This window comes from Nerophis ophidion, linkage group LG25 (assembly GCF_033978795.1).
Source record: "Nerophis ophidion isolate RoL-2023_Sa linkage group LG25, RoL_Noph_v1.0, whole genome shotgun sequence".
Taxonomy (NCBI): domain Eukaryota; kingdom Metazoa; phylum Chordata; class Actinopteri; order Syngnathiformes; family Syngnathidae; genus Nerophis; species Nerophis ophidion.
This window is the reverse complement of record NC_084635.1, coordinates 2,943,072-2,964,620: the sequence shown is the minus strand read 5'-3', so window position 1 is coordinate 2,964,620 and position 21,549 is coordinate 2,943,072. Positions and strand designations below refer to the sequence as shown.

Below are 21,549 nucleotides of genomic sequence, written 5' to 3'. Positions count from 1 at the left end.
GTACAAAAATGAAGAACCATGATAAACATTCTGATTCTATTCACCCATTCATTCTCAAAATAATCTTACTTATCTTCACCAATTATTTATTTTCATTGTTATTACTTATTACTTATGGAGTATACATTGTGAATACATTGAGAACAGGAAGTGAACAAAAGTTTTAGCAACTGTTATGTAAAGAAAAGGGGTAGGATTAAATATACTCTGCTTCTTCCTACTCCTTTTCAAACATGTTGAAAAGAGAAACTGGAAATTGTGATGTATCATGTTGTATGCTTGCATGTTCCAAATAAACTCAAACTCAAACTAATAATATAATCATATCCTGACATCGTGATTAACTGACAATATAACCTGGTCCCTACACATCGGGGTTCTTGTAAAAAGAGCTCAGCAGCACATGCACTTCTTGCATCGGATGAAAATAGCACACTCCCTCCCCCCATCCTCACCACATTCTACAGAGACACTATAGAGACCACCTGCTGACCAACAGCATCTCTGTCTGGACTGGAGCCTGCAATACCTCAGACTGGAAGTCTCTCCAGAGAGTGGTGAGGACGGGCGGAAAAGATCATCAGGACTCCTCTTCCTCCTATCCAGGAGATCGCAAAAAGCCGCTGCCTGACCAGGGCTCAGAAAATCTGCGAAGACTACTCCCACCCCCACCAAGGACTGTTTTCACTGCTGGACTCTAGAAAGAGGTTCCGCAGCCTCCGAAGCAGAACCTCCAGGTTCTGTAACAGCTTCTTCCCTCAGGCCGTAAGACTCTTGAACGCATCATAATTAAATCATCCCCTCAACTCCACCCAAAATGGATTAACTCGCTGGAATAAAAAAGACAATATAAAGTGCAATATATTTATCCGTACAGTAATCTATTTATTTATTTATATTTATTTATTTATTTTAAATATATATTTATGTATTATTTATATGTTTATTTAATTTTATATGCACCTTATTGCTTTTTTTATCCTGCACTACCTTGAGCTTATGTAAGGAAATTTTGTTCTTATCTGTGCTGTAAAGTTCAAATTTGAATGACAATAAAAAGGAAGTCTAAGTCTCTAACATTCTAGCTGAGTGCCCTTAAATTTGACAGCAACCAGTGAAATAACACTTCTTCAACGCAATGTAGTGTTCTTACTGACAGCTAACGTCCCTCCACAGTGCAAATCCACTTCTACACTAAATCATTAATTGGTGCCTCTTTGAGTTTGAGTTTATTTCGAACATGAACGCATACAACATGATACATCACAATTTCCAGTTTCTCTTTTCAACATGTTCGAAAAGGAGTAGGAAGAAGCAGAGTTTATTTAATCCTACCCCTTTTCTTTTACGTAGCAGCTGCTAAGACTTTTGTTCACTTCCTGTTCTCAATTTATTCACAATATACTCCATAAGTAATCACAATAAAAAGAAATCAATAAATAATAATTGGTGATGTAAGTCATATTTCGTGTGATGAGATAAGTACGATTATTTTGAGAATGAAAGAATGAATGAATGGTTTATTTTGAGCCATGCAAACAAAACAAGAGAATGACATAAAATACAAAAGAAATATACAAATACATTATTTTTACACCTACATTGAAAACATTACATGTGACTAATCTTTTGTAGATGTCAAGATTGGCTCAAAAGGGAGTGGGAAGAAGTCAACTTATTAGGTCCCACCCCTATACATATACTATATATATATATATACAATATATAATACAATAATATATATAATTCAATTCAGTGGTTGCTGCATAGATGCTATATATTATCTATATTTAATACATTTAAATTCACACACACTTATATATATATATATACATATGCACACACACATATATACACAACACACACATTTATGTACACACATATGTACAATCCATATACATACATACATATACACACATAATCACATACATACACACATGCATATACCCAAAATACACACACACACACACACACCTATATAAATACTATATATATAATAGTATATATAATATACGAATGGATGGATGAAGTAAATTCAGAATGTTTATCATGGTTCTTCTACTTTGTACTTTGTAAACACATTAATAAAGGCCTACTGAAATGAGATGTTCTTATTTAAACGGGGATAGCAGCTCCATTCTATGTGTCATACTTCATCATTTTGCAATATTGCCGTATTTTTGCTGAAAGGATTTAGTAGAGAACATCCACGATAAAGTTTGCAAATTTTGGTGCTGATAAAAAAGCCTTGCCTGTACAGGAAGTAGCAGACGATGACGTCACCGGTGTGAGGGCTCCTCACATCCTCACATTGTTTATAATGGGAGCCTCCAACAGCAAGAGCTATTCGGACCGAGAAAACAACAATTTCCCCATTGATTTGAGCGAGAATGAAAGATTCGTGGCTGAGGATATTGATAGCTAAGGACTAGAAAAAAAGTAAATAAATAAATAAAGTTAAAAAAAAAAAGGCGAATGCATTGGGAGCGATTCAGATGTTTTTAGACACATTTACTTGGATAATTCTGGGAAATCCCTTATCTTTCTATTGTCTTGCTAGTGTTTTAGTGAGTTAAATAGTACCTGATAGTCAGAGGGGTGTGTTGACGCCAGTCCTCTGAGGGAAGTCACGGCAGCTGCATGGACGGCCCAAGCTCCGCAGATCTCCGGTAAGAGGCGACTTTTTACCACAATTTTCTCACCGAAACCTGCCAGTTGACATGTGGTCGGGATCCATGTTTGCTTGACCGCTCTGATCCATAGTAAAGCTTCACCTGCGGAAATTTTAAACAAGGAATCACCGTGTGTTTGTGTGGCTAAAGGCTAAAAGCTTCCCACCTCCATCTTTCTACTTTGACTTCTCCATTATTAATTGAACAAATTGCAAAAGATTCAGCAACACAGATGTCCAGAATACTGTGTAATTATGCGATGAAAAGAGACGACTTTTAGCCGCAAGTGGTGCTGGGCTAATATGTCCCCTCCAACTTGAGACGTCACGTGCACGCGTCATCATTTTGCGACGTTTTCAACAAGAAACTCTGCGAGAAATTTAAAATTGGAATTTAGTAAAGTAAAGCGGCCGTATTGTCATGTGTTGCAATGTTAATATTTCATCATTGATATATAAACTATCAGACTGTGTGGTCGCTAGTAGTGGCTTTCAGTAGGACTTTAAGTTTGAAGAGTTTATTGAAGTGGATCATTTTAGTGCATTGTGTGATTGCTTTGCTTAATCCATTCCATAATTTAATTCCACATACTAATATACTGAAGGTCTTAAGTGTTGGAGGTGCATACAAATGTTTTAAGTTACATTTTTCTCTAAGCTTATATTTCTCCTCTTTTGTTGAGAAGAATTGTTGTATATTCTTGGGTAGCAGGTAGGGGTGGAACGGTACGTGTATTTGTATCGAACCGTTTCGGTACGGGTGTTTCGGTTCGCCACGCGGGCGTATCGAACGAGTTCGGAAGCAGAAGTCTTCACAAGCTGCTCTGCTTTCTGCCTCTGTCTCTGCCTCATTGTCCCGCCCACACAACATCTGATTGGTTACATACAAAGCCAATCAGCAGTGCGTATTCAGACTTCAGAGCGATGTGGTCAATCCTTCAGCATCGAGCAGAGATATTCGTTTAGCAGGGGAGGAGCGGACTCTACCCAAATTATACTAAACACTTCCCAGTCACAACTATTACAAACATCACTATGAGCCCGTTGACCTTCTAGAAACTTAAACTGCAGCTCAGCTCGCTCACAGTATAGGCTTGAGATGAAGGCTAATTAGCCTTTAGCGTAACGTTAGCTCATTTTGCTGTGTGTGCGTGCGTGTGTGTGTGTTTTAGGGGCAGCAAAGCCCTGTCTGTCTGTTATTTCATTGAATTATATTGTGTTCAGGGATGAATAGTCTCTCCTATTGTTATTGTACTATTTTTCAGGAATAGTTACATGAATCATTAGTAATGTAGCAGCCTAGTTTTGAATGGCAGGGTCCCTGCTATCACATGTTGATAAAATACAACATTTACTTAATAAAAGTCAACTACAGGCTTCCCAAATGCTGTAATAAATTCAGCATGATGAGTTGACATTAAACAGTTTCAATGGAAACTGTTTAATGTTGCACTTTTTATATGTAGAAGAAAGGTTTTGTCATTTTATTTAATCAAAGCAACAACTTGAGGCAGTTTAATGTGGATTAACGTGGGCAGAATTATTATAGTGTTCCCAATGTTAAAAGGATAAAGCCATTGTTTACAAATTTGGTAAATAAATCCCCAAAATAATTATATTTTGTTGTTTTCTTACTGTACCGAAAATGAACCGAACCGTGACCTCTAAACCGAGGGACGTAAAAAAAACTAAATTTTTGTGTACCGTTACACCCCTAGTAGCAGGTTATAGTTTGCTTTGTGTGTAATTTGAGCTGTTTGCAAATTCACTATGTCGTGGGATTTCAGTATCTTTGATGAGGTGGCGACTTGTCCAGGGTGTACCCCGCCTTCCGCCCGATTGTAGCTGAGATAGGCGCCAGTGCCCCCCGTGACCCCGAAAGGGAATAAGCGGTAGAAAATGAAAAATGGATGATTCAATAGATAAAGTGTTTGTATGTTCTCTATATCCAACACTTTGTATTATTCTAACTGATCTTTTTTGTAACACTGTTAGTGAATGAAGTGTACTTTTGTAATTATTTCCCCAACCGGGAGATGAAGTAATTATTTTAGTATCATCCCCGGAGGATAAAGAATAGTTAAACATGCAACGCCAAACACCGTATAAAAGGCCTGAGCAATTATTTTGACTCGGGGGGGCCAAATTTACAGAAAAAAATGTCTCTGGGGGCCGGTATTGCTATTTTTAGGAACACTAATACAAAACCTCACAATAATGTCTGATTGAATTCTAAATAAGTTATGACAGACCGCCTGAAAAAACGGAATGGAATTTTGAGTATTTTTACTGAATGAGACACCCATAAAGTACATGAGAATAAGATGGATTGATAGATAGATTGTAGATAGATAGTACTTTATTAATTTATTCAGGAGAGTTCCCTCAGGAAAATTATAATTCCAGCTGCAGTGTACAGAATTGAGATTGAATTTAAAAAGTAAATATTGGGGGTAATAAATGGAAACAAAACAGAAAAATATTACAATGAGAATAAATATAAAGAAACAATGTGAATATAAATATTACAATGTAATAGAACTTGAACTTTATTATCATATTTCTGAGTTTGCAGGTATCACACCAAGACTTTAGATGGCAGTTGTGTGTAGTTTGTCGTATTTAGTTGTTGTTGCACCATAAAAAGGGTTAAAGGGGAACATTATCACAATTTCAAAAGTGTTAAAAACAATAAAAATCAGTTCCCAGTGGCTTGTTGTATTTTTTGAAGTTTTTTTCAAAATGTTACCAGTCTCGGAATATCCCTAAACAAAGCTTTAAAGTGCCTTATTTTCGCTATCTTCGAAACAACTATCCATTTCCCTGTGACGTCACACAGTGCTGCCAATGTAAACAAACAATGGGAATACCACAGCAAGATATAGCGACATTAGCTCGGATTCAGACTCGGATTTCAGCGGCTTAAGCGATTCAACAGATTACGCATGTATTGAAACAGATGGTTGGAGTATGAAAGTATTGAAGAAGAAACTGAAGCTATTAAGCAAATAGCTATTGACGCGTTAGCATTGCAGGTAAAATGTGCGGACCAAACGATCAGGACTTTCGCATCTTTTGACACGGGAGCAACTTAAATCCGTCGATTGGTAAGTGTTTGTTTCGCATTAAATGTAGGTGGAAGGAAACGTAATATAGTTGCAAATGCATCTGCAGGTTATCCATACATCTCTGTGCCATGTCTGCTTTAGCACCGCCGGTAAATAGCATGTTAGCATCGATTAGCGTAGCATGGATTAGCTGGCAGTCAACATCTACAAAACTCACCTTTGTGATTTCGTTGACTATCGTTGCAAATGCATTTGCAGGTTATCCATACATCTCTGTACCATGTCTGCTTTAGCACCGCCGGTAAATAGCATGTTAGCGTCGATTAGCGTAGCATATTAGCAGCGATTAGCTGGCAGTCACGCCGCGATCAAATATGTCTGATTAGCACATAAGTCAACATTAACAAAACTCACCTTTGTGATTTTGTTGAATTTATCGTTGCAAATGCATCTGCAGGTTATCCATACATCTCTGTGCCATGTCTGTCATCGCCGGTGGTAGCGGGTGTGTGTATATTGTAGCCCGGAAGAGTTAGGGCTGCATAGGATTCTGGGTGAATTTTCTGTTGTGTTTATGTTTTGTTACGATGTCGTTGTTCTCCCGAAATGTGTTTGTCATTCTTGTTTGGGGTGGGTTCACAGTCCGGCACATATTCGTAACAGTGTTAAAGTTTTTTTCAAGGCCACCCTTAGTGTGACGTGTCTAGCTGATGATCCAATATATTTTGTAATACCATACGCATGGTCAGATGCAACATACAACTGGGCTTGCACGCTGTCAGTTCAGGATGTAGGGGGCGCTAAAGAGTGGCCGCGCCAGCAACTATAAGGTTCTAGGTTCCATCCTCGCCTCCGCCATCCTAGTCACTGCCGTTGTGTCCTTGGGCAAGACACTTTACCCACCTGCTCCCCGTGCCACCCACACTGCTTTAAATGTAACTTAGATATTGAGTTTCACTATGTAAAGTGCTTTGAGTCACTAGAGAAAATATATATTATTTTGGTTTTAAAAATGCAAAATATCAAAATGATCCCCGCATGCTTTGATTTTTTTTTTAGTACACGGCCCCTCAGTGGAAAAAGTTTGGACACCCCTGCACCACACTAAGCCTGTTTTTTTTTTGGTGTGTCATCGCCTGTTTTCAAGTGCCATCCTGACACATTCCCAACTTTGTGCTTTCAGGGTGGACCCGATCCCCTACGACACTCCCAAGCCAGCCGGCCACACCAGATTCGTGTGCGTATCGGACACGCACTCGCGTACAGACGGCATCCAGATGCCCTACGGGGATGTGCTGCTCCACATGGGGGACTTCACTGAGCTGGGCCTGCCCTCCGAGGTTAAGAAGTTCAACGACTGGCTAGGTACTAAGCTGCTTAACGCCGTTATTTATTATGTATTGCAAAGACCCCATTACCTGCTGACATGCACTGGATATTATGGATATTCTATGGATTTAGCGGACATGACGGTGGCACCGGCACATTGCACGCATATCTAGCCTGGACCACACAATGAACCCACAGCGCCTGCGTGACCTTACAACTGCTGTGCTTAAGTGTCTAGTTTAACCTTTGTGACCTAACACCCTGGATCAATTAACCTTTGACCCTGCTCTACGACCACATGCTGTGAAAATAAGCCTGTGTGTGTGTGAGCGTGTGAGTTCTAGCACGCATATTGTCCGTTTCCACCATAAGCTTGTACATTTTTTATTTTGTGTAGTATCCGAAGGGAATAAGCGGTAGAAAATGGATAGATGGATGAGTAGAAATAGCTTTTTTTCTATTTATTAATCATTTTGATAATTTGTTTTAATAAACAAATGTAAATTATTTAAAAATACACTTTATTTTTAGGTTAAATGTGCGTGTACGTTGTACCTTGGCAGCCAAGATAAGCTTTTTTAACTTTTTGAAGTGTTTTCTTTAGGGATGCACCGAAATGAAAATTGGTGGCCGAAGCCGAATAAAACTTAAACGCTTGGCCGAATACCGAATAATGAATGCAGTTTTTCACAATTTTTTAAATATGGCATAAATAGCCTAGAATAAATATTTAGACATGTTTTTCAAATAAAGTAATTTTTTTTAATATTCCAGTAGCCTTTGCCTTTCAAAAAAAGCACAAAGTTTTTCATTTATATTAGGTCTTCAAACAAAACATGCATTCCAAAAAAAAATAAAGTGCATTAAAGTGGATAAACCCACAACAAATGAATTATTGTCCTTTTGGCAAAAGTCTGCTTAGCCACAGTAGATATGCTAATAATGTAAACAGAAGGCTCAAGTAAATCTCAATTAAGTGTGTGCATGTAACCTCATACACTTATACAGGTAGCCTACACAACAGGCTAATAATGTAAACAGAGGCCCCACTAAATCTCAATAAGTGTGTGCTTGTAACCTCATACACTTATACAGGTAGCCTACACAACAGGCTAATAATGTAAACAGAAGGCTCAAGTAAATCTCAATAAGTGTGTGCATGTAACCTCATACACTTATACAGGTAGCCTACACAACAGGCTAATAATGTAAACAGAGGCCCCACTAAATCTCAATAAGTGTGTGCTTGTAACCTCATACACTTATACAGGTAGCCTACACAACAGGCTAATAATGTAAACAGAAGGCTCAAGTAAATCTCAATAAGTGTGTGCTTGTAACCTCATACACTTATACAGGTAGCCTACACAACAGGCTAATAATGTAAACAGAGGCCCCACTAAATCTCAATAAGTGTGTGCATGTAACCTCATACACTTATACAGGTACACAACATTGTAACCTCATACACTTATACAGGTACACAACATATCCCAACGTCACTGCACGTTGGTTGATTGCGTCACCGCCTCAAAAAATTGCGTCACACGCCACTATTCGGCCTTGTTTTTAACTCATTCCGCCGAAGGCCGAATGTGGCTTTTTTTGCCACATTCGGCCGAATGTATTCGGTTACCGATTAATCGGTGCATCCCTAGTTTTCTTAGGTGTCTGGCTCCTTGGGCACCTAACAATGCGATCTGATTCCGATTCAAAATGGATTCAACACGATTCTCGGTTTGAATCGCTTCTCGCAGGGTATTATTTGGTTTACTAATTATAACCAGAGGTGGGTAGTAACCCGCTACATTTACTCCGTTACATCTACTTGAGTAACTTTTGAGATAAATTATATTTCTACGAGTAGTCTTAATGCAACATACTTTTACTTTTACTTGAGTATATTTATAGAGAAGAAACGCTACTTTTACTCCGCTCCATTTATCTACATTCAGCTCGCTACTCGCTACTGATTTTTATCGATCTGTTAATGTTTGTTTTGGTTAATGACAGATCTTCAAAGTAGGATCTACGCATGCCTGCATTTCACCAATCAAATGCAGCCACTGGTGACGTTTGACTCCGTTTCACCAATCAAATGCAGCCACTGGTGACGTTTGACTCAGTTTCACCAATCAAATGCAGCCACTGGTGACGTTTGACTCAGTTTCACCAATCAAATGCAGCCACTGGTGACGTTTGACTCAGTTTCACCAATCAAATGCAGCCACTGGTGACGTTTGACTCAGTTTCACCAATCAAACAGAACCAGGCGGTCACATGATTAACTGCACACATTTTTGAATTAATTTTTTATAAACCTTTATTTAAAAAATTCAACATTTACAAATAGATGAAAATAATACTCAAAGTAAGTACAAAACAGTATAAAAACGGTACAAAACAGCGCCATGCGGTTGTAAATTCAAAGTAAATAAAATAGAATGCAAAAAAAAAATATATATATATATATATATATATAAACAAAGTGCAAAGTCATAGGCTCACTCAATCTCAGTAAATAACTTAAATTTGGAACACAGCATCATCGTTTTCACAGCTTTCACAGTTCTAAATCTTTTTTAAAGGCACAACAGGTCAGGTATTGAGAAACTTACATTTATGAATATAAAACTGAGCCAGTAGTATAATGAGGTTGCAAAGGTAAAATTCATTTTCAATTTTTTTTTCAATACAGTGTAAAACCAAATATATATTATTTAATATATATTATTGTTTTAGTTGCTTAAGAGATATTCCTGGCTATTCATTGCTATGGGGACAACACTACTAGACTTAAATAAAGCTTTTAATTTTTTGCGCCTTAAGACAGGTTTGTTTTTTGTATTTTGGGTTGCCGCCCCCTGCCCTAACCGCACAACTCTTTAATAATATTATTTCAACCCAGAGCAAAAATACTCCACTCAAGGTATGCTCGCAATTTAAAGTATTAACAAAAACCCGAGAGAGAGTTTGTATATGAAATGAGTTAGTCATTGTACTCGTTGGTGCTGTGGCATGATTATTTTGAAAATATTCCCGTTCCACATGTCCTAATATTTTTGGGGCTGCTGGGCTTCAGTTGTTTTTTACACGCGTCCACTTAACAATAACATAGCAGAAAAAAAGGGGGGAAAGAAAAAGCAAAATGGTTGAGCAAAAAGACATTTCGAGGGAGAACAGAAGGGTGCTAAAGGCCAGACCCTTTGGTTGAGTGCTCAATCGGCCGGAATAAAGTAGTAAGTTAGTTTTGTGCTGCCGAGAGGAAGCGAGGACAAATCACTCAGACATAGAAGAACAAAAAGGTCACTGGAGATGTTGAATGATGAGGGGATGAGAATAGTAATAGATGTTCATTGCTCTGAAGTTCAGGTTCACGCTTTCCCAGCCGCCCGGTGTCTGCTGAGATGGATAGTAGTCTGCTGTGCTCAGGCACTACCATGGCATGGGCTTGTAGGGGCAGACCTGTTCTGAGACCATTACATGCAAGGATGTGTTATGTTATCGATCATACAGCGGTGATATCGGCCGATAGCGATAACATGTATTAACATACTTGCCCAACCTCCCCATTTTCCCAGGAGACTCCCACATTTCAAATGTCCCGGGGAAAACATTCTCCCAAATTTCTCCCATTTTCCACCAAGATCCTGTTCTGTCTCCCTGTAATGTTTGTCTAAACTTGAATGGGATTGTGCTGAAAATTTTAATTTTCCTGAAGGAACTCTCCTGACGGAATAAATAAAGTACTATCTATCTATCTAAGACAACAATATTGGGGGCGTGCCTTTAGCAGGGGTGTCCAAAGTGTGGCCTGGGGGCCATTTGTGGCCCGCAGCTAATTGTTTACCGGCCCGCCACACATTCTGGAAATGCTAGTGCAAAAAAAAAGAAAGAACATTAAAAATATTGAAATGAGGTAAAATCTATCAAAAAAAAAAGTTGCAAATGTTGACACAAAGCTGCCATGCAGGCTGTTTTTTTTTCTTTTGTCTTTATTTTACTATGTAAAAACCATTTTTACCATGAATTGATTAACGTGGACCCCAACTTAAACATGTTGAAAAACTTATTCGGGTGTTACCAGGTGGGTGTCATGATTGGGTATAAATACAGCTTCCCAAAAAATGCTCAGTCTTTCACAAGAAAGGATGAGCGAGGTACACCCCTTTGTCCACAACTGCGTGAGAAAATAGTCAAACAGTTTAAGAACAACCTTTCTCAAAGTGCAATTGCCAGAAATTTAGGGATTTCAACATCTACGCTCCATAATATCATCAAAAGGTTCAGAGAATCTGGAGAAATCACTCCACGTAAGCGGCATGGCCGGAAACCAACATTGAATGACTGTGACCTTCGATCCCTCAGATGGCACTGTATCAAAAACCCACAGCAATCCCTAAAGGATATCACCACATGGGCTCAGGAACACTTCAGAAAACCACTGTCACTAAATACAGTTGGTCACTACATCTGTAATCGCAAGTTAAAGCTCTACTATGCAAAGCGAAAGCCATTTATCAACAACATCCAGAAACGCCGCCGGCTTCTCTGGGCCCGAGATCATCTAAGATGGACTAATATAAAGTGGAAAAGTGTTCTGTGGTCTGACGAGTCCACATTTCAAATTGTTTTTGGAAATATTCGACATCGTGTCATCCAGACCAAAGGGAAAGCGAACCATCCAGAGTGTGATCGACGCAAAGTTCAAAAGCCAGCATGTGTGATGGTATGGGGGTGCATTAGTGCCCAAGGCATGGGTAACTTACACATCTGTGAAGGCACCATTAATGCTGAAAGGTACATACAGGTTTTGGAGCAACATATGTTGTCATCCAAGCAACGTTATCATGGACGCCCCTGCTTATTTCAGCAAGACAGTGCCAAGCCACATTCAGCACGTGGTACAACAGCGTGGCTTTGTAAAAAAAGAGTCCAGACCTGTCTCCCATGGAAAATGTGTGGCGCATTATGAAGCGTAAAATACGACAGCGGAGACCCCGGACTGTTGAAGGACTGAAACTCTACATAAAACAAGAATGGGAAAGAATTCCACTTTCAAAGCTTCAACAATTAGTTTCCTCAGTTCCCAAACGTTTATTGAGTGTTGTTAAAAGAAAAGGTGATGTAACACAGTGGTGAACATGCCCTTTCCCAACTACTTTGGCACGTGTTGCAGCCATGAAATTCTGAGTTAATTATTATTTGCAAAAAAAAAAGAAGTCTATGAGTTTGAACATCAAATATGTTGTCTTTGTAGTGCATTCAACTGTATAGATAGATAGATAGATAGAAGTACTTTATTGATTCCTTCAGGAAAATTAAAATTCCAGCAGCAGTGTACAGAGTTGAGATCAATTTAAAAAAAGTAAATAATGCGGGTTTAAATGGAAACAAAATAGAGAAATATTACAGTAAGAATAAAAAATTAAAAGCAACAATGGGAATAAAAATATAACAGTAAAATAAGAATATAACAAGAGAAAGTAGGCAGTAGTGACCATGATATGAAAACGTATTGCACTGTTATTGTTTTGCATCCCCTGTCATCCTAGTACCCCCCCGGGCCCCCGCCCCAGAGAGGAGTTGTACAGAATATGGGTTGAAAAGGATTTGCAAATCATTGTATTCCGTTTATATTTACATCAACACAATTTCCCAACTCATATGGAAACAGGGTTTGTGTATATATATTAGGGATGCACCGATTAATCGGTAACCGAATATGGCAAAAAAAGCCACATTCGGCCTTCGGTGGAATGAGTTAAAAACAAGGCCGAATAGTGGCATGTGACGCAATAATTTGACGCGGTGACGCAATCAACCAACGTGCAGTGACGTTGGGATATGTTGTGTACCTGTATAAGTGTATGAGGTTACATTGGGATATGTTGTGTACCTGTATAAGTGTATGAGGTTACATTGGGATATGTTGTGTACCTGTATAAGTGTATGAGGTTACAAGCACACACTTATTGAGATTTAGTGGGGCCTCTGTTTACATTATTAGCCTGTTGTGTAGGCTACCTGTATAAGTGTATGAGGTTACAAGCACACACTTATTGAGATTTACTTGAGCCTTCTGTTTACATTATTAGCATATCTACTGTGGCTAAGCAGACTTTTGCCAAAAGGACAATAATTCATTTGTTGTGGGTTTATCCACTTTAATGCACTTTATTTTTTTTTTGGAATGCATGTTTTGTTTGAAGGCCTAATATAAATGAAAAATTGTGCTTTTTTTGAAAGGCAAAGATTACTGGAATATTAAAAAAAATTCAATATTCAATAAAAAATTACTTTATTTGAAAAACATGTCTAAATATTTATTCTAGGGTATTTATGCAATATTAAAAAAATTGTGAAAAACTGCATTTATTATTCGGTATTCGGCATTCGGCCAAGCGTTTAAGTTTTATTCGGCTTTGGCTTCGGCCACAAATTTTCATTTCGGTGCATCCCTAATATATATATATATACATATATATATATATATATATATATATATACACACACACACTTATTTACACACATCCCGGCCAAATTGTTTTAACTCAATGTGGCCTCGAATCAAAAAGTTTGGGGTCCCCTGTTTTAGAATGGAAGGAACATTACGTTGAAACTATTTCTGGCTCTTACTCACTCCGTCCCTTGTCGTTCCCATCTCCCTCCCAGGTGGCCTGCCTTATGAATTCAAGGTGGTGATCGCCGGGAACCACGAGCTGACCTTCGACAAGGACTTTATGGCCGAGCTGGTCAAGCAGGATTACTACCGCTTCCCCTCGGTCTCCAAACTCAAACCGGAGGACTTTGATAACGTCCAGTCGCTCCTCACAAACTGTGTCTACCTGCAAGACTCGGATGTCACCATAAAGGGATTCCGGATATACGGCACGCCATGGTAAGACCAATGACTCCAAAACCTTCCATTAGTAGCCCTTGTTCGCCGCTTCTCCCTTTCATCTTTGCTGAGTCACTTTTGTCACACAAATCCCCAAAGTGGAGGTGTGCCTCCTTTTTGTCAGCGACAGGCCGTGTTCCAGCTCGCCGGCGGGCCTCTCTTACATGCAAGATGCTATTCCCAGCAGGCGCATTCCTTTATGAGCACAGGACCTTCGCCCGCACTCGGGGCTTACATTACACCTGTGTTTTGACACGGGGTTAAGTGATACGCCGCCAATGGGCTCTCATGTGGAAAGAACTCCAGCAGGGGGCTGGGGGGGGGCTTGATTGTCGGAGGACTGCTGTAAGCAGACGCAGGTGTTTGTGCAGGGAAAGTGTTTACTATCCCCACCGACGAGATCCCCGCGGTGTTGACGGAGGTATGGCGATGGAACCCGAAATAAGAGCGCAAGCTTTGCCCGCAGCAAGCGAAATGCCACCGCGCTCGTGTTCATCGGCGAATTCCAACGGCGTCTAATTCCTCTGTTTAAAGGGGAATATTATCAGCAGACCTATGTGAGCGTCAATATATACCTGGATGGTGCAGACAAAAGACCATCAATCAATCAATCAATGTTTATTTATATAGCCCCAAATCACAAATGTCTCAAAGGACTGCACAAATCATTACGACTACAACATCCTCGGAAGAACCCACAAAAGGGCAAGGAAAACTCACACCCAGTGGGCAGGGAGAATTCACATCCAGTGGGACGCCAGTGACAATGCTGACTATGAGAAACCTTGGAGAGGACCTCAGATGTGGGCAACCCCCCCCCTCTAGGGGACCGAAAGCAATGGATGTCGAGCGGGTCTAACATGATACTGTGAAAGTTCAATCCATAGTGGCTCCAAGACAGCAGTGAGAGTCCCGTCCACAGGAAACCATCTCAAGCGGATCAGCAGCGTAGAGATGTCCCCAACCGATACAGGCGAGCGGTCCATCCTGGGTCCCGACGAGCGGTCCATCCTGGGTCTCGACTCTGGACAGTCAGTACTTCATCCATGGTCATCGGACCGGACCCCCTCCACAAGGGAGGGGGGGACATAGGAGAAAGAAAAGAAGCGGCAGATCAACTGGTCTAAAAAGGAGGTCTATTTAAAGGCTAGAGTATACAGATGAGTTTTAAGATGAGACTTAAATGCTTCTACTGAGGTAGCATCTCGAACTGTTACCGGGAGGGCATTCCAGAGTACTGGAGCCCGAACGGAAAACGCTCTATAGCCCGCAGACTTTTTTTGAGCTCTAGGAATCACTAATAAGCCGGAGTCTTTTGAAGGCAGATTTCTTGCCGGGACATATGGTACAATACAATCGGCAAGATAGGATGGAGCTAGACCGTGTAGTATTTTATACGTAAGTAGTAAAACCTTAAAGTCACATCTTAAGTGCACAGGAAGCCAGTGCAGGTGAGCCAGTATAGGTATATATGTATGTATATATGTATATAAAGGTATATACAGTACAGGTATATATGTATGTATATATGTATATAAAGGTATATACAGTATAGGTATATATGTATGTATATATGTATATAAAGGTATATACAGTACAGGCGTAATGTGATCAAACTTTCTTGTTCTTGTCAAAAGTCTAGCAGCCGCATTTTGTACCAACTGTAATCTTTTAATGCTAGACATGGGGAGACCCGAAAATAATACGTTACAGTAATCGAGACGAGACGTAACAAACGCATGGATAATGATCTCGGCGTCTTTAGTGGACAAAATGGAGCGAATTTTAGCGATATTACGGAGATGAAAGAAGGCCGTTTTAGTAACGCTTTTAATGTGTGCCTCAAAGGAGAGAGTTGGGTCGAAACAAGAATGAAGAGTTCATACGCAAAAACCGATAAACGCCATTTTGATCAAGTTTAGCCCAGCCTCGGTAATATATAGTCCGCCACTTCTATTGTGGTATACCAAAATCAATTTGTTTGCAAATGCGGACAAATGCCGCTTTTAACGTCATTTAGTTCAGCGATTTATTGCAAAGGCCGATAAGCGCCATGGATCATCTACCACAAAAGCCGATATATCCGTTTGCCCAACCAGCGCTGCATCCTATCTTGCAGATTGTATTGTACCATATGTCCCGGCAAGAAATCTGCCTTCAAAGGACTCCGGCTTATTAGTGATTCCTAAAGCCCAAAAAAAGTCTGCGGGCTATAGAGCGTTTTCCGTTCGGGCTCCAGTACTCTGGAATGCCCTCCCAGTAACAGTTCGAGATGCTACCTCAGTAGAAGCATTTAAGTCTCACCTTAAAACTCATTTGTATACTCTAGCCTTTAAATAGACTCCCTTTTTAGACCAGTTGATCTGCCGTTTCTTTTCTTTTTCTTCTATGTCCCACTCTCCCTTGTGGAGGGGGTCCGGTCCGATCCGGTGGCCATGTACTGCTTGCCTGTGTATCGGCTGGGGACATCTCTGCGATGCTGATCCGCCTCCGCTTGGGATGGTTTCCTGCTGGCTCCGCTGTGAACGGGACACTCGCTGCTGTGTTGGATCCGCTTTGGACTGGACTCTCGCGACTGTGTTGTATCCATTGTGGATTGAACTTTCACAGTATCATGTTAGACCCGCTCGACATCCATTGCTTTCCTCCTCTCCAAGGTTCTCATAGTCATTATTGTCACCGATGTCCCACTGGGTGTGAGTTTTCCTTGCCCTTATGTGGGCCTACCGAGGATGTCGTGGTGGTTTGTGCAGCCCTTTGAGACACTAGTGATTTAGGGCTATATAAGTAAACATTGATTGATTGATTGATTGATTGATTACGGGATCACGTGACAAACAAAATGGCGGCGCGCACGGACTCAGTCAGTGTTGTTATCCACGCATGAATCATTTGGAAGCTTCTCCTGTGAACAACGTTAAGCCAGCGAAAAAAACTGACGTGTTGAAGTTATTTGATGTTGGCGCTAGCACGCGTGTCCGTGAGTTTTACACCGCTGCGTTAAACGATGTTGTCGAGCATGGAGCTAATGTCGATAGCGATGATGAGTCAGCTGTTATCTGCACAGGAGTGTTTTTCAGAGGCAAACCAGGTTGAGCATTTGTGCTTGTTTTATTAATAAAACATTGTCTTCATTGCAACACTGTTTTTTTCATTTGGTGCTGAAAAGCCCAGGGTAAATATGTGAGGTCACAGTTCCAAAAAAGCATGTCCGGTTAGCAAGTACGAAAAAACAATGTTCGCAGGGACAGCTAGATTTATACGTACCAAGGGATCGAAACTGTTAAATAATGAAGTAAATAAATGTGAACAGTTGTTACCTTGAAATGTGGCTTTCGATAAATTTCACGTTCTGTTTTTCTCTCTATCTTTATCTTGAATATTATGCGAAATAACGACCGCAAAGAAAACGATTTTGGAGATATCTGTTTTTGCGACATATCATAATTTGCATACATCTGCTTTTGACGTAAAACCACATCAAACACTCTTATTTGAAAGCCATTCATTACATCAGCATTTCTTAAAAGTTTAGGCTTTCATGACTTGCTTATGTTGATATTAAATAAACCATTGCACGCTTGTACATGTACCGACAACACCACCAGGCAGAAAATCGTTAATATACAGAATCGGTCAAAATGGATTTATCTGCTTTTGCATATGAACTCTTCATATGTTTCTGATTTTTTCTGACAGTAACTGGCTTAAAGTCCCTGACATTTATTACAAATAAACGCTTTACTGTCATTTGCGTTCAGGCGTGATGAAAGGAGGCACAAAATGCTGGCCAAGTTTATCTTGCTGCAGCCTTAAATTCAAACATCGATGTGTATATTTGTCTGTGTTGACTGTTTCAGTAGGACATAAACAACTATAGACTCATGTTTCAGACTGAAAGACGGCGTGGCGCAGTGGTAGAGTGGCTGTGCGCAACCCGAGGGTCCCTGGTTCAATCCCCACCTAGTACCAACCTCGTCACGTCCGTTGTGTCCTGAGCAAGACACTTCACCCTTGCTCCTGATGGGTGCTGGTTAGCTGCCTTGCATGGCAGCTCCCTCCATCAGTGTGTGAATGTGTGTATGAATGTGGAAGTAGTGTCAAAGCATACTTTGAAGGTAGAAAAGCGCTATACAAGTACAACCCATTTATCATTTATTTATTATCATATGTTTTTTTTAACCGATTTCCGAACTCTAAAAGGGGTGAATTTGGCGATTTAAATGCCTTTCAATTGTTCGCTGTCGGAGCGATGACCTTTCACCCGTGACGTCACAACGGGAAGCAATGCGCCATTTTCTCAAACATTACACACACCAAGTCAAATCAGCTGTTATTTTCCGTTTTTTTCGACTGTTTTCCGTACCTTGGAGACATCACGCCTCGTCGGTGTGTTGTCGGAGGTGTAACAACACAATCAGGGACGGATTTAAGTTGACTTACGTGGAGTTTGCATCGATTAGCACGGCATGCTAATCGATGCTAACATGGCAGAAATGGCAAAAATGTGTGGATATCCTGCGACACTCAAAGCGGATGCATTTCCAACGATAAAGTCAACGAAATCACAAAGGTGAGTTTTGTTGATCTTATTGATTTATGTGCTAATCCAGGGGTGTCAAACTCTGGCCCGCCGTGTAATTTAATTTGGCCCTTGAGACAATATCAATCTAGCATTAGAGCTGGCGCGCCGGTGTTATACAGCGGTGGTGTCGCTGTAACACCGCATTCACCGCTAATACTCATACTTGCCAACCCTCCTAATTTTCCCGGTAGACTCCCGAAGTTCAGTGCCCCTCCCGAAAATCTGCCGGGGCAACCATTCTCCCGAATTTCTACCAATTTCCACCTGGACAACTATATTGGGGGCCTGCATTTAAGGCACTGCCTTTAGCGTTCTCTACAACCTGTCGTCACGTCCGCTTTTCCTCCATACTAATACCGACCTATTTTATTTGTTACATGGTGAAAGGATAATTAGTATCACCAGTAGATGGCAGTCAAACATAAGATGTACATATAAACTGCAATATGATGGCAGTCACACATAAGAGATACGTGTAGACGACAATATGATTCAAGTAAACAACACACATTTTATATGTTCCATTGAAAATCTAGAACATTACACACGGCGCTCAAAAATCCATCAAAATGTTTTAGTCCGACTTTGGTAAGCTATGACGTTGCACCGCTTGATGTATTGTACTGTGCTACAACATACGAATATTATAATGATGTGTGTATAAGGTAAGGCATATTAGCTGGAGTTTTGTTTCGCAATATTTTGCGAAAGAAACTTTTCTTACCTTCTGGTACCTGCTGATCTGTATTTGGGATCTAAAACACATCCTGAAAAATGTGTCAGCCTTTGTAGTCCGTGGTTACACCTTAGTCGATAAGCTTCTTCTTTTTCTCCTATCTTCTTGTTATGGGAAATTCCTCCTCCACTGTTGCCATTTCTAATATAAAGAAGTGTAAAGTTCTTACTTATATCTGTCGGTAAACTCGCTAAAACATACCGGTGTAGTGAGTTTACATTATTCACCCAAGGAACTTTAGTTACTAAAGAGTTCTGGTCGGACGTTTTTTCACGGGACAAATTTGTTGTCCCATTTTGCAACCGTTTAACCGACAGCCATGCAACTTGGTATGTGACAGCTGTTAACTTTTCGTGTGCTAACGTTAGCATGCTAGCAAGCTAACTTAAGTATGCAAACTTTTTCGTCAAATTTTACACTTTTTTCTCTATTTCCGCAGCCATACACCTTACAGCCGTGTTACTTGAAATGTGATACATGCTAACTGTTAGCATGCAGTCTTCAGCACAAATGCTAAATGTTAGCAATTCTATAAAAGCATGCTAACATTTTAGGCTAGCTCTGTTGCTCATTTTGAACAGTTACCCTAAAAAATCTCGGGCCGGAGGTCTGGGGCACAGATAGCAGGCCCATTAAAATTTCCGCAGGAATTTTTTAGTTATTATTATTATTATTATTATTATTATCATTATCACTATCATCATGTTCGATGACATAGATCAGGGGTCGGGAACCTTTTTGGCTGGGAGAGCCATACAAGCCAAATATTCTTAAAATTATTTCCGTGAGAGCCATATAATTATCATTTTTTTTAACACTGAATACAACTATATGCATGCATTTTTAAGAAATACCAACATTTTTAGAATATAATAAGTATCTTATTCTTTTTAATAACATTTTTATTCTGAGGCTAACCAAAAATTAAAAAAAATACTTCTTACCATTAATGCGACTTCTTAAACAGGTGATGTAGAAACCGGATGGATGGATAAAAATGCATGAGAATGTTTTATATTTTGCACGTTATTTTTGACACTGTGATTACAAGCGGAATTATTCATTACTTATCGTGTTAAGCAATGTCAGCTAAGATTTATCTGAGAGCCAGATAAATTTTAAGCCGTATCGCCTTACTCTATTTTGCACTAAACAGGAAGTCACATTTTAATGCTGATATGTTGTTGTTTCACGCTGCTTAGTGGCGATGATGAAGTTGATGTGACACCTTTGGGTGTACAATCCCGTGACCGTGTATGTCGACTTAAGCAGTCACTTGGGTGACGAGACCAGTCCTTGATGAGGTCGTCGACATAAACGTGTTTGTCTGTTAAAGAGTTCGCGACCCTGTGCCCCGGAGTGCTCGTTATGTTCTCACAAGTCTGCTCCAGGATTAAAATAACCATCTAGGTCATCCTCTGGCGGTTATAATTAGCTTCGTTTCGAGTCTGGCCTGAGAAGTGGTCGGGGTATTTAGACGAGGAGAGGGTCGTATCTCCGCTTTCCGCCCGAAGATGACAGTCACAGGAAGAAGACATTGCCTCTCTTGTTTCCCGTCCGTCCTTCCACCTTCCCTTCCTTGCGTTTGAAAGGCAGGATGCTGCCTTTCCTCCCTGTTGGGTGTTCAGTGCGAGTGCTGCTAAGTGTCTGTTGTGACAGCTTGGGGGTGGTTTCTGGTGAGAGGCATCATGGACAGCTTGGCCACCCCGCCTTCACACCCATATGCCACCCTGGCCTGAGGTCTGGCCCGCTTGTCCAGTGTGAGGTCTCACTTAGCCACGTCTTGACCCTTCACTTCACCAGCAGCTCACCATGTCACCGCCTGGGTGGCCCGCCAACACCCGGACCTCTGTGCAGGCATGCCATCTTTACGTCTATAGTCGCAAATCCGTGTTATTTATCTCTGCAAAAATATAATCCCTTTTTCTTAGTTTTCAAAAACTGGGGAGTGCTCAGAGAGTATGGGGTATCGGACTGTCTGATTGTGGCGGTCCGCTCCCTGTATGATCAGTGTCAGAGCTTGGTCCGCATTGCCGGCAGTAAGTCGGACACATTTCCAGTGAGGGTTGGACTCCGCCAAGGCTGTCCTTTGTCACCCATTCTGTTCATAACTTTTATGGACAGAATTTCTAGGCGCAGTCAAGGCGTTGAGGGGTTCCGGTTTGGTGGCCGCAGGATTAGGTCTCTGCTTTTTGCAGATGATGTGGTCCTGATGGCTTCATCTGACCGGGATCTTCAGCTCTCGCTGGATCTGTTTGC

The 21,549-nt window shown here is 40.5% G+C and overlaps 1 protein-coding gene across 4 annotated transcripts in view; it reads left to right on the top strand.

The window, feature by feature from the left end:
- The window catches only part of mpped2a (metallophosphoesterase domain containing 2a), a 276,284-nt gene that overhangs the window by 139,668 nt on the left and 115,067 nt on the right, over positions 1-21,549 (top strand). For all 4 annotated transcript variants that reach the window (XM_061887744.1, XM_061887742.1, XM_061887743.1 and 1 more), the window contains 2 exons: positions 6,923-7,104; positions 13,744-13,969. In XM_061887744.1, the coding sequence (XP_061743728.1) occupies positions 6,923-7,104; positions 13,744-13,969 (408 nt within the window). The remainder of the gene's footprint in view (positions 1-6,922; positions 7,105-13,743; positions 13,970-21,549) is intronic.